Source organism: Teleopsis dalmanni, chromosome 1, assembly GCF_002237135.1.
Source record: "Teleopsis dalmanni isolate 2A chromosome 1, ASM223713v2, whole genome shotgun sequence".
Taxonomy (NCBI): domain Eukaryota; kingdom Metazoa; phylum Arthropoda; class Insecta; order Diptera; family Diopsidae; genus Teleopsis; species Teleopsis dalmanni.
In genome coordinates, this window is record NC_051846.1 from 7,357,106 (window position 1) to 7,371,833 (window position 14,728).

The 14,728-nt window shown below is 28.4% G+C and overlaps 2 protein-coding genes across 4 annotated transcripts; both read left to right on the forward strand.

Annotated features, from left to right (window-relative positions):
- The first annotated feature begins 371 nt into the window (after positions 1–371).
- LOC119668344 (protein spitz) lies at positions 372–11,173 on the forward strand. The gene is made up of 2 exons (XM_038077818.1): positions 372–459; positions 10,295–11,173. Exon 2 carries the CDS (start codon positions 10,444–10,446, stop codon positions 11,110–11,112), a length of 669 nt encoding a protein of 222 aa, XP_037933746.1. The 5' UTR covers positions 372–459; positions 10,295–10,443; the 3' UTR covers positions 11,113–11,173.
- On the forward strand, positions 372–14,510 carry LOC119668343 (NEDD4 family-interacting protein 1-like). 3 transcript variants are annotated; one of them, XM_038077816.1, is made up of 2 exons: positions 372–459; positions 13,310–14,510. In XM_038077816.1, the coding sequence occupies exon 2, from the start codon at positions 13,333–13,335 to the stop codon at positions 14,158–14,160; it is 828 nt and encodes a 275-aa protein (XP_037933744.1). In that variant the 5' UTR covers positions 372–459; positions 13,310–13,332; the 3' UTR covers positions 14,161–14,510. The 3 variants fall into 3 exon arrangements, with proteins under 3 accessions (XP_037933744.1, XP_037933745.1, XP_037933743.1); XM_038077817.1 differs by lacking the exon at positions 372–459 and adding an exon at positions 3,999–4,075; XM_038077815.1 differs by lacking the exon at positions 372–459 and adding an exon at positions 13,138–13,177.
- Positions 14,511–14,728: the final 218 nt, after the last annotated feature.

Sequence of the window (14,728 nt, forward strand, 5' to 3'; positions counted from 1 at the left end):
CTTCCTGAGCAATTGCAATTTGATCAGTTTTGTTTGTATTAATTTCTTTTTATTTAAATCTTAAAAATGTTATATTTTGTACTCTTCTCAAGCTTTGCGATTTAATCGCTATGAAAAATGTCGAAAGCGTATTTGAAGAAGCAAATGCAGTACCATTTTAGCTTTTTCCACTGCAATGCAACCCTGAAGTAAGAGTAAAAACGAAAATTTTATTTTACTTAATTCATTTTCTGTTCATACGACAAATTGGAACGAAGAAAAGTTGAGGGCACGCAATTGTTTTTGTTCCTTGAGGTGTTTTTGTAAAAAAGTCAATAAATAAATAACAAAAACATTACCAATAATATTTATCAAATCAAATTGTAAAAAAAGTTAAAAGTGAAAATAATCATTACGTATAAAGTGTTGAGTTTTTCTTAAAGAAAGAAAAAAAAAAACGGAAGAAAGCAATTAAAAAAGGTGAATACAAAAGAAAAAACTAAAATAAAATGATAATGGGCTTATTTAAATATTGATAAAAAATATATAAATGTATTACTATTAGCCTCAAACGGAACTTAAACATTTAGTTAAACTTATTTAAAATATATTTTTCGTGCTTAGTGTTAGTGAGTAAAATTGTTAATGTAATTATTACTAAAAACATGAACTGACTGACTTCATTTTCACTGTACTTGTGTACTGTGTACTTGTTGGTATTCGCATTAAGATGTTAATTTAATTAAATTTATGCTTTATTTATTTATTTTCAATAACTTTACTTGTTGTTGCTGTTGCTGTTGCTGCTGCTTTTAGCACTAGTGTTTTTATTGTTTTTGCTATTACTGTTGTTGTTGCGTGTTTAGTGTTGAGTGTTGTGTGTTGTGTGCTCGCCCTTGCGTTCCGCAGCATCAATAACTTACCTATTGATAAATATTGGACGTGCTCAGGTTGCGCTTGCCGAGCTTAAGCTTGGGTGTTTCGAAAACTAGTTTTCTTGGCATCGAGTTGAATGAATTCAATGAAGCTAGTTTAGTTTTTTTTTAATGGACCTGAGTTTTGATCTTAAATGTAAAAAGGTGAAACGTAGTATTCCCATATTTAGTGTACCAGTGTACCAAATAAGTACAAACATACAAACAATTAATGTACATATATTAAAAAGCGGAGAACATTTTTTCTTTTCGTTTGAAATTTCATAATATTGCAAAAGTTTGTCAAAGTTCAAGTGGAAGTAATTTCCTGCGCCCACCAATGCCCACGTACATAGGTACATATATCCGCTTCACTCTCGATTTGCCAGGGAGTTTTTGCTTCAATTGTCATTCGTTATTTGGCTTTCTGTGGTTTGAAGTGCCACCTGCTGTAGTGCAACTGTCATCATTAATCCCTCATCATTTTTATGCCAGACTAAAGGGATTATAAAAATATACTTCAAAAGTTATTTAATGCATATTTAATAATTATTTTAAGCTCTGGTGTTATATTTAATCACCTGAGAGTTGAGACAGAACCAGGCGGTTGCGGTTTATGGTTTGTTATCTTATATTTTATTTCTCTCAAAGTTTATAAGAAATATTTCTTAAGTCTGCAATCATTTCAATAAGTGAAACTCAATATTAATATATTAAATAGATATCAAACTAAGGCCGTGTGCGAGTTCAAGTAAATTGAGGTAAACTAAAGTGGACATTTCTAGGGATTTTTCACACTGCATTTATGTAAATATTTATTTATTATTTTTGGTTAAATTTATTTATTAAAACATCTTATAAAAATTCCACAATGGTAACGCCAAATTTACTTTATTCTACTCGAAATTTTGGTAAATACCAACATTCGCTGCCATATCGACATAATTTACTATTTTCCCCAATTTACCATCAATTTCCTTGAACTCGCACACGGTCTAAGCATATTTTTTCAATATCACGTTACGTTAATAAATTTAATTTAATTTAACTGATATAAAATTCATTATTAAAAATAAAATTTCTCTAACGAGGTTTTAGTAGTGAACTACAACAACAAATATTAATTTTATATTATTTTAATTAATTACATTTAATTAATTAATTGAATTTTTAGCTGACCATATAGCTATTTCGAGTATTGTCAAATACTCATCATCAGTGGACTTGGAAATAATTCTTCTATTTTTTTTTATACTACAAGTACCAGGAATCGAACTCGTGTCCTGCCAAATTTGAAGTTCAGAGTCAGCGCACCTTAATTAACTGACCTATAGTTGTATTTGACTTTGATGTTCGCATATTTTTCTGGAGTTTTGTTACTTCATTCTTAATACTTACTTAATACTTAATATCTGACAATAAATTTAGACTACTGCTAATCTATGAAATCTAAACAAACTCAAATAGTTGTAATGTGTGCTAAAAATGTAGAAATTGCACTGAGTACCTTAGTCAAATTTTCAGTTTAGTTTAGATATAAGTAGATATATATGCTATGAAGTAGTTTAAATATACGTAAATATAAATTTGAGGCACTGCAAGTACTTTTATAATAGTACTTGTAATATTGCAAAGAGACCAATATAAAACACTTAGAAGCATTGTCAAGAGAGTCTTTTATTTTTAAAGTCAATACACCGGTCTTTGATACTGGGTATCAAATAAAAGACAACCTAAAAAGTTTAGTCACAAAATGTTTAATAGTTTAAAAATATTGATATTTTAAAAAATAATATCACTAATACTAAATCGATAGAAGAAATCTCCTTTGTTAAAAAAATATGATCTTCACTTTTTAGATAGAATTTAACACAACAGAAGTCATTGTTTTATTTCAGCTTAATGTCGGTTTAAATAATATGAAATACTGGAAAAAACCAAATAAATTGTTTCACTTATAATCTAAGAATCCAAACGTAAAATATTTTTTCAATGAATTGTTCATTGATCATACTACATGCCTTATCTACAGTTGACATTATTTTATTACTGAGGCAAGACATATGCCCTTTCAGTAAGAGACGTTCACGGTGGCTTTTGATGTTTTCCATATTATTAAGAAGCAAAAAAAGAATTATATTATCATGATAAGCAAGTGTTTGGTACATTATCATACCCTGACATAAATTAAAAGAGCATATATGAGTATATTAACATTGAGATTCTTTCCAAAAAAAAAAAGCATTTTCTGCCTGCATTTTTATTTCTTTTTTGTCGATACTGTCGATACTTTGAATTAGTTGATCCCAATGTTATTGGTTTTATTGATGTTTTATGCTCAAATATGAATGTAAGTAAATATTAAATTTGCTAAGACGTCGAATAAATCACTACTGGCGTTTTCTTAAGTTTGAACCATTTGTTGTGTAATTCTATCCATCTTTTTGATCTGATAAAAAAAGACTTAATCAGTCAATTGTTAGAGCTGAATTCGTTTTATTACCTGAAGAGCGTTTTGGAAGATATATTAATATGAATTTATATTTTTCATATTCTATTGAGCCACATATGTGAAAGTTTCTAAATAAAATATTCCATAAAAATGTGTTTTCATCTGCATAAACTGCAAGTCTAGACACTAAATGTTAGTAATTTCATGACTCTATACTAATGTTTATTAGTAAAATCAATTGCGAAATAAAAAATCATTAAATAGAATAAAACGTTTTAATGATAGTAGCAACATCTGCTTTATAAGTTATTTGCTTATCGCATTGGGAATAAAATATAGTCATAATATATTTAAAATGACTTACCTATATATACATACATACGTACTTACCCACATTCAAAAATATTTATTGCATATGACTACTAAGCTTTTATAGTATAAATACCACTTATATACCGCATATATCGTACTTATGTTGATTCTATCGTTTAAATAGTCGATAACGATAAGTTATCTTGGCATTAAAGCATTAACAAAGGCAAATAAACTTTATTTGCTATTAAAAAAAAATGAAAAAAAATGTTTTTGTGCTAATTTCAATATCAATTGAAAACAGTTCTTAATATCTGACGTCGCATTCTTTGTATTTTTTGTTTAACTAACTTATCACACATATGTATTCTGTGTTCTGTTACTGATCTATTTCGCTCTAGGAAACAGTTCAGATCAGGTGACTTAAAAGTTTAATTTTAAAAATCTGTTTTTGTTAATTAAAAGTAAACTTGTAATTTAAAACATTTCTGAAGTTATGAGTAATATAAAATATTGTTTTTTATATGTATTCTTATATAAAACCTAATTTTTATTTAATTAATACATGTTGTTACTAAAGGCTCGTAGCAAAAACAAGATGAGCTGACTTTGTAATCACGTTTTAACTTCAATCATCTAATTTGTGTATCATGCCTCAAATCTTCTTAAGTAGAGTGTTAAGTTTGAAAAAGCAAAAATCGTAACTACCTGAATAAAGAATTACCATCCGTGTTCACTGGATACAGTGTATAGGAAGAATTTTTAAGAAATGATTTTAATTAAAACGACTGTAGTTCAGGTATGTGTTGGAAGTAGTAATTGGAGATAGTTATCTGCAAGAAACTCAGTTATTGGATTTTTCTGTCTCCCACTTCAGTACGGTCATTAAAATCTATACTGAACTGATAATAAAACATTGATTCGAATACCAATTTTCATGACCGGCGTTGCACATGTCTCACTATGGTTAAACGCAGAACAATCATTTTAAGAATCGGGACTTTAGAATCCACTATTTTATATAAAATAAATTGTAAAGAAGTTTAGAACTTAGAAGTCCTTAAAGGTCTAGTTTCCAAACTGGATTTGCGCTTCAATCAACACATATCAAATATACGCATATCACATATCAAAAATAATAGTGAATACTGACATTGTCGATTTTATGAAATGTAAAGTGAAACATCCATTGTCTTTTAACGAGTCTTACGATAATTAGGAAAGTGTCCATTTTCGTAAATCGAAGTCTTGGTTTATTGTAGAGACAGGAATAGTACCATATATCTCATAACTTACAATAAAATTATATCGCTTCTAATAATTATAACATCAATACTAGCTACTATAGATATAAATTAATATCTATTTTCGTTTCGAACATAAACAAGAAGAATGCATTATATATCTTTCTTTTCTTGATCGGCACGATCATGGTTTTGTAGTACATTTGACAAAAACCTTTATAATTTTTTTAACTGACAGCATATTTTTGTAAATTCTACAATCACAGTCAGTACAGTCTTTCCCTCCAAATTCGCTAGTTTAGCTTTTGTATCTCGAATACATCGACAACTACTGAAGCGGTGGAAGCGTCAATAACGTTGAATATTTAAGGTTGAATTAGTCCTTTAAAGCGATATATTATTTTCAAGACTTCATATTCCTTGCAATTTCAAATCTCAACACTATTTTCTTCTCATACCTTCTAAAAACAGAGAGAATTTCACAGTGTAGCACAGTGTTTTCTGTTTTGGTCAGAGTAAAGTCACTTGCTTAATAATTACTAATAATGAATTAATCTATCTATATTTAACATTGCAGTCATAACTTTAACTGCAATGCTCATAAATTATTCCAAAGCACACACTGATTTAAATATAATTGACCTGTAGTTTGTTCGATCGATGTGGTTGTGTTCCTGAAACTTAATAAAGGTTAGATTTAATTTCCCTATAACACCTCTCTACCTCGTTAGTTTATGTCTCCACACAAAATCTTCTCACAATTAACACCTTTCATCTCGTTGGTAGGGTTGGTGTTCCTGTCGGGCCTACTGTGTCCTATATCTCGTTACAACGACAACAACAATTACATGTTGTCTTAAGCAGTGGTCGCATTCAATTGTAAATATCATAATCTTGGCAATTCTGAATAGTTAATTAATGTTTATTTCTTGGACCAAAAATCTTTTGATTTACAATATTTCTCTTTTAAAAACATAAAAATTACCATTAAAGCCACTGGAATAAAAACTTTTTCTGTGGGCACTATAATTTTAAATAGTTTCTAGTCTAACCGCTTGATCTGTCTTCGAGAGTGTCTCTTCTTGTTTTTTTCAGTATTTATGAAAATCCTCCTTTACAAAAAAATACAGTTAAATTTTGAGGAATAAACATCTTCGGGCTTTGCCAATAACTGTTTGATGCTGACGTTGTCTTTGATACTGTTTTGAAGATAATGTCTTCAAAGATTAGCTCTGCAATTGGGAGTACTTTCGAGTATCGTGTGCAAGCCCAAGTGAAATGAAGGAGTTTACTTTGTATTTGATATGAATTCAATTAAGTCACGTAATTCATATGCAATGTGTCATTTTCAATAATTAATTATTTCAGTTATTGTGTTCGTTCAGATTTTTTTACTCTCTCTCTGCAATTGACATTATACAAAAGTCAATTGGTAGTTATATTTTTAGAGAAATGAATCAATTGAATTTCATTTCATAGTACTAATTTAATGGTACTTGAAAAATTGTTTATGAGTTTCTATAAATCTATATCTGAGCATTGCTGACTATTATTAGTAATTCTCATATTTTATTGTATCTTATTTTGTATTTATTTACTTCTAACTTATGTTATTATTTGTATTTTTAGATTTCTTGTAGTTCATTTACAAATTGATTGTGCTTTTAGCAATTATGATTGCTCAGAAACGCCATTAACTTACGACAAATTTTCATGACAGTCGATTATGGTGTGTTGGTCGGAATTGTATATTTTTTGTCACTTCTGATTGTTAATAACTTGATTAGTAAACTAACTATAGATTTTAGTTGCTAAACAATTATTTTTGCTATAAAATCAATATTTGCTATTTTTAGTTTTTAATGTAAACAATTTATTTATTATTTACCTCTCTTGCTGCTTGAATTGAAATCGCAAATTAATGTTTCCGTTGATAAATTATAACTTAAACAACCGTAGATTAATCTCGTCTCAAGACGAGCTTACTTACCACTTTTTGAGTATCTAATGTGACTTCTATCGACAGACAGAGGAGGCAAGTTGTTTTGATTAAAATCAGTATAATTCTATTCGTTATTCTCAAGAAATTCAAGTGTTTAATTGGTATTTGCTGTGCTTTCTCAAAGACGCCATTTACGAGTCACTTTTAATATTATCAATGAGATAATTTAGCAGACACTTTAGCTTCAGCTGGGAAAAAATTTTGCGACAATTGAAGCCGGAAAAATTAATATAATCTTCATATTAAGCTGTTTTAGCATAATTTTTTGCTTTATTGTAAAATTTATAAGATAAAATTGCTTGACTCGAGTGGATTTTCTCATTGTTTTAGGGTTTCTTTTCATATATCTTAGTTTACTATTATAATAGACTAACGTCATTCACAATAATTTAGTTGTAAATAAAAAAGAGGAGTTAAATCGTTAATACTAGAAGAAAACTAACAAATTGTTTTTGATACCACCAAATAAAAGCTTTTTAAAACCCGACAATGAGACAACGTGGCTTTTTTCAATAGCAACCTCAGAACTGGTCTGAGATCTTATAGGAAGCCTACAAGCTTCTTCGTTTACGTGTCGAGCTACCATTTGTTCCATAAATTTCTAAACAACTTTGAGGCTTTGAGTTCTCGGTGAAAATTGAGGTAAGAAATGAGGAATTTGTTTTTGAGTACTTGTTCTCTCAATTCCTTAAGTGTTAAGAAGTTAAGATCTTAAGGAATATCGAGGTTACGAACGCACCTTCGGGCACTGACAGTGCTCCAGAAAACTTTATTTGTAGTTGTTGAATTATGTTGATATTGCTTTGGGTAGCATCCACCCAAAATTGTGTTTCGTAAGCCCATTTTGTATACTATGCTATAATCTTAATTTATATGGAGAGTTTTTATCTTACTTCGATGTCGGTCCATATTTGCAACTTTTAAGTTGAATACGTTTATTTTATTTTTATATATTGCTTTATTTGAGCTGAGCATGAAGAGTAAAACGAAGATAGTTTGTAGTATTTGCATATCGGATTTCACCCTCTATGACCTAGAGATATACAAAAATATTCCACAGTATTTACATATGGTATTCATGCGCTTAAGACCTAAAGTTATATCAAAACTTTCTGCAGTATTTTTATATAGGATACAAGCGTCTAGAACCATTAATAAGTGTTAATTTGAAGAGTGAAGTTCTCATGAATTGATTTTCTGTTGTTAAGTTGTATTTTCCAAGCTTTCTTTTATTTTTAGACTGTGTTTACCTTACTTTGTAGCTTAACTTTGATTTGGATTGTTGTTTCTATTGTAAGCATGGCTGTGTCTTCTGAATGTTATCATGTTGTTCGTAAGTAGTGACATATCTTTTCTGCTTTGGAGATATATAAGTTTACCAGAGATGGGGCGAACTTCATTCCTTTGGGGAAGACAAAATGTATTTATTCTATCTTCTCTTCGATTGTAATACTATATTTTTTATGAACAGAAGATATAGTAGTGGACCAAGGATGCTACCTTGCAAAAAGCAAGCTTTTACTTCTTTTAAATTGAAGCGCCCATTTCGTTGTTTTATAAGTTTCGTTAGGTGTAACTTTATGAGGATAGTCTGTTGAAGTGAGAGATAAGATATTAATTTAAATTATTATTTATTATTTAGACTGATTATAAATTTAATATTTATATATTGTGACTTTATCGATATCATCTACAAAAAATTCATTTTGCTTTTTTCAAATATGTTTTATTGATTTATTTAATCACCCTTATCTTCGCATTGATTGTTTTAGTATATAACTATACTAATTTAAAAGCATTATTATATTACTTATTTCATTATGACCATAAATTTATTGGGATTTTAAAGTTTAATTAATGACCCAATAAATTAATAATGAAGTTTAACACCAACTCTTATTTGAATTGATCTAGGTTTGTGATAACTTGTGATGTCTCAGAGCGCTGTATTTTACTCGAGAAGGCAGCAGGCTGCTTGAAAAAATTTTAAGATTGCCTTGTGTTAGACCCTAAAATAAAAGAAATATTATATAAAAATGTTTGGTATTTGAGTAGTTCGAATATATTTGAATGCCTCGAGATTTTCGAACATTTGGACTGGTCGATCCAAATGTTCAAATAGGAGTATAATTGAATTGCTTGAGTATCGTTATGCTTGAATATTTTGAATTACTAACGTTAATGACCAATAGGGTCTCTTAATACATCGAACAGGCTTTAGATTTCAATAATTATGAAATGTAGGTGCTTTTATAAGTTAGAACTAATCGGGATGGAGCTGTTGCGCATAGCGACACCAAATGTAGATACAGTTGTAATCCTATTAAGGACTGTGCATCTATAATGTGTGAGAGAGTTCGTTGCGATAATATCCTATCAACATCAATCTAACTAAATTAAGTTCTTGATCATTGTCATCGGCTTAAAGTATTAACAAATAATGGAGTTAAAAAGGTTTTTTTTTCAAGTGAAATAACTGAATAAGTTGGAATATTAAATAAATACGAACATTTTGTTTTAGCGGTGATTCATTTCAAATAAATTTTTGCTTGTCTTACTTATCTTTTTGTATAATTAAATAATTAATTACATTTACTTATATAATTAAATTAAATTATTAACGGCAATATGTTAATAAGGTTGATATAATGTGTTTGTATTTTTAAAGTAATTTTAGTGAGTCAGCTTTTCTTAGTGCCATAAAAATTATACGTTTTACAAAATATTTTGTAAAATTCTAAAATTTTTATAGTTTATTACGTGATCTTACTTTTTTCTACATTTTTTAATAGTAGCCTATAAATGTTTATATAAAAAAGCGTTGTCCGTCGGGACTTTATAACAAAAATGTTATAAAGTATATCAGTGTATGTGTAGTTAAGTGCCAATAACTGTAACCCTAGAACAGCTTTTCAAAAAGATGACAAAAAGACACCTTTGGTGGGGTTCTAAAATAGTTTTTTTTGAGTGCCATTAATATTTTATCAGGTAAATTTTCTGTGATTTTGTTGTCTTATTTGATTTAAACAATTGCAATTAATTAACGTTATTTTTCTCAGGTTGGACAACGCTTCAGGGTACAGCAATAACAAAAAGGATAAAATGTCAGGGAGCTTTGCAGTGCTAAGGATTTTGGGCTATATATGTGTGTGTGTGTCTTCATACAACAACAGATCAATTAATTTAGTTAGCCATATAATGTGAATCCTTTTTTGTTTATTGTTTTTTTTTACCTTTAAATTGGCCACTCTATGTAGTAGTTGTAGAGTTTATTATTTAAGCGCTTAATATTATTTAAATTTTATATTGAATTAAATAAAGATTAAAGTTTTTAATTACAATTTATAATTTGTTTTTATAATTTTAATTAACAAATTGCATTAATTTTCAGCATTTCTACGATTTGTACTCAAAAAGCACCAAAAACGCGCACTTTTATGCATGCACATAGCACCCAGGATTACCATAGCAAAGCATCAGATGTACATATAAAACAATGTTGCAGGTGTTCAGCAAAACTTAGTACATACAATATTTATAATGCAGGTCGTTTTTAAAGACTACAACAACAAAAACAACAACGAATTAATAAAAAAGGAATCTCAACATTACCAAAATATCCTTAATATGCATTTTATGCATATTAAAACGCTTAGAGCGCTTCTATTATGCTCAGCTTTATTAGGTTGCATATCATTAGCAACAGCATGTTCCAGTAGAGCCATACCAAAACCACGTCCAACGTTGGCCGCTATGACAACACCAAGACCAAATATATCATTTCCCATATTTAATTGTCCACCAACGTATGATGCTTGGTATTGTTTGAATGATGCCACATGTTTTACAGTTGAAATACATAATGAAATACTTTACAATTGTGAGTGTGCCAATGGTTTTATGGGCCCACGTTGTGAATATAAAGAAATCGATGGTTCATACTTGCCAACCAGACAACGTGCTATGCTTGAGACAGCCAGTATTGCCAGTGGCGCTACACTAGCACTTATTTTCATGCTTATATTGTGCCTTACCCTTTATATACGCCACGAAAAGAAGCTTAAGCTGAAACTGAACGAAAGTGCTGCAATGGCACATGCTAACGAGGGCATGGATGAGGTAGACGGCATGACACGCGTACCCGAAATGCGTCCATTTGGACCTCACCACTATAAGATATTGCCTTTAGCTTCTGCATTTAAGCGATAATTTAAAGCGCAGCTTTTTATTTACTTTTATTTATTTTAATTTAAATGACTAAAAATTTTAATTAATTATTTAATTTATAAAATTATATAAGCTTAACAACGAATATTAATTAATTTCAAGTACTAAAGCAAAAACATAAACGAAAACAAAAAACAAAAAACAACAGCAACAACAATGCAAATGATAGACGCTTTTTGAACACTGAACTAAATTTTGTTTATATTTTACTAATTATACTCTTTTTTTTTATTGTTTGTTTGTTTTTATTAAATTATTTTGTTATAATTACTATTCAAAAATTAAAAAAAATTAAAAATGAAATATACATTATATTGCCAATGAAAAAAAAAAATGTTCTACACAAATGAAGAATTTTAAAGAAGAATTTTTTATCCTTTAAAATGTTTAAAGATTAATAATTATTATATTATTTATTTAATTAACAAAGTAATTAAATGTATGAACTTTATACTTTGCCATATTTTTGTATTTGAAATTTTTTTTAGAATAAATTATGAGAATTAATTTTTTTACGAGTATTTGAAGAATAAGAAATTACGACACTATTTTTATTTATTAATATATATTTAAGAAACAAATTTCACTTCGTTACCTTGTCATAACTTGAAATAGTTTATTTAATAATTTTTTTTATAAAGATCCTAGATGCTTTAAAGTTACTCAAATATAAAAGGCTTTATTATATATTACAGTTTATTTTTTATATACAGTTTACGTTATGAAATTAATATTGGAATTTAAATGAAATCATAGTTTATAAAGGATTTTCAATTATAATGTATAAATACTTCATGTTATACTTTAATACGGGAAATGAAATTATGATACATATACATAAATATATACAATCTATAATTAATGATACGTAAATATATATATTGATCCAATGGTCCCTTGGGAACGTACTAGATTGATTGATTGAAATATATATATTAACTTCTTAACTGTTAACTTATTACGATTTTGATATATTACTATTGTTAAAAAGTTGTATTAAAACAAAAAAAAATTTAATTGATTATAATATATAATTCATTTCAAAAATTTGTTGTATATTATTTTGTTTTCATCTTATAAAATTTTTGTTATTTAATATTTATTGTATTGTTATTTAAATGTTAACTTTTAGAATTTATATATATAAATAAATATATAAATATAATATTAATAAATCAAAATTCGCAATGAAATAATATATCAAAATTATAATATAATTATAGTAGTATATATTGTTAAACAACTTTATATGTACATTAATATATTGTACATATGTATTTAAGAAGGACATATATATATATATATATATATATCTAAATATATATTATTTAAAATATTGTAGTAAATATTCAAATTCTTAGCTAAATAATTTCTTTATCAAAATTGTCTACTTTTAAGCTAAATTTCATAGTGCAATTTCTATTTAACTATTTATATATTATAAACCCATTAATAATGGGTTTAGTTATAGATTGCCTCAAAAATATTTTATTATTAATGTTTTGTATAAATTATAATAACAAGTTTTGCGTTGAATTTTTAAATGCTCAGTAGTATATTAGATATTTATTTCCCGAAACCTCTTCAACCTCTCCAACAGTACTATTTACATATACCTTATTACAAATTTTACTTTTGTATATTTAATCTTTTAATAATAAGAAATTGAGATTGCTATAAGCCCGTGAAACAAAAACAGAAATAATATTCACAACTACTTAAGACGAATATATAACGGTCGACAAAATAAACTAGAGTTAGCCTTATAGAAATAAACTTTCAGTTAATAGATTTTTTATGTCATTGGAAATTATAGTGTATATTTCATTTTTACTTTTTTTTTTTTGTTAAAAAATGTCAAAAGAAAAATATAGAAATTTGTTCAATATCTTTAACAAAGTATACTTATATTTAATAATAATAATAATAAAATATAACAAAAAAAAAATAATAATATTAATAATTTTAATAGAGCAGCTTTAGATTTAGTTTTATTTACACCACTATAAAATTCTGAGTTAATATTAAAATATGAGCTATATAAAAAGAAAGTATTAAAATAAACTACCCAGTCTAACAAAACAAAAAAAAATTGTGTATTCAATTATTATTACCATACATTATAACATTTTACATAATTCGCAGATTAATTTAATATAATAATTTTTATTTTTTACAGATAACTTTACTGCTTTGTCCAAAATGTCTGAAAACCATCAATCAGCGCAGGAGCTAGGGCCGCCGAAAGCAGATTTTAGTGCACCGCCACCTTATGAGCTAACAAATAGCTCAGCTTTGACACCACCAACACAGCCGCTACCTTTACCAATAGCACAACAACAACAACACCAACAGCAGCAACAGCAACAACAACATCTTCATTTAGCACAAAATGAGACACAACAATTGTCACAGGATATCAATTTACTAACACAACAACAGCAATTTCAACAGGATGTGCCACAAATTCATCACAGCAAATTGCCTACCTACGAGGAGGTACAAATGGAGAAATCACTAAACGGTGAATTACCACCAGCATTCTTGACTACGCACACATTACATCAACCGCCGCCACCACCAAATCCACTATTGCCCAATATACGTGATGGTACTACCGCTGGCGGTGCGCCACCAGCACTTACTTTCATTGCAATCGATGCGTCAGATGCTGAGAACTTGACTAACTCTGATAACAGCTTACTTGGCACCGACATCATGTTCATCACAGCTTTTATGGTGGCTTTTCTCTTCAACTGGGTTGGTTTCTTGATGCTTACATGTTTCTGTCACACAATTGCTGCACGTTATGGTGCTCTATCTGGTTTCGGTTTGTCTTTGGCAAAGTGGACTCTTATTGTAAAGAACTCAACTGATTTGGCTTCGCATGAGAACTCCTGGCTATGGTGGCTTATTATGGTATTTGGTCTGTTGATCTGTGTTCGCGCATTGATACAATATGTCAGTATTAAACGCACTTGGCGCTTGCTGTCCACTTCGGCACAGGAGCGTTTGCTCTTCTTCTATTAAATAATCCTTTTTAACAATTTTGGTGCAATGAAGCAGAAATAATTATTTATTTATTTATTTAATATATTAATGTTTATTGCAAAAAACAAAAAATATTTGTGAGAACTAAAGCTGGTAAATACTATGTAAAATATATTGGAACCGAACTGTATGGACACGTGGACGTAGTTGCAGTTCATCGTTGCAGTGGCGAAACTTAGTCTGATTTTCACACATATCCGTATCTTAACCAGCTTTAGACGTATATTTTTTCTTGGTATTTCTGAGCACTTGTTTAATTTTTGTAAATAAAATAAAAAAAATCACTATTTGGCCATAATCAATATGTTGTGAAATTGATTGAGTATAAATATATGTGAATCCTATTTTTTGTTATTGTACTTTAGTATTACGTATTTTAGTAGTAAATTTAATAATTAACAATTAATTAACTTTACACATGTTATCCATGTTACCCTACCTACCCATTCGTTGTTAGGTTACACCGTTCAGACTGTGTTGATCGATCCTTTAAACCAAATGTCAAATAATATTTCTCGCTTTAAATTTAAAATAAAAATTCATACAA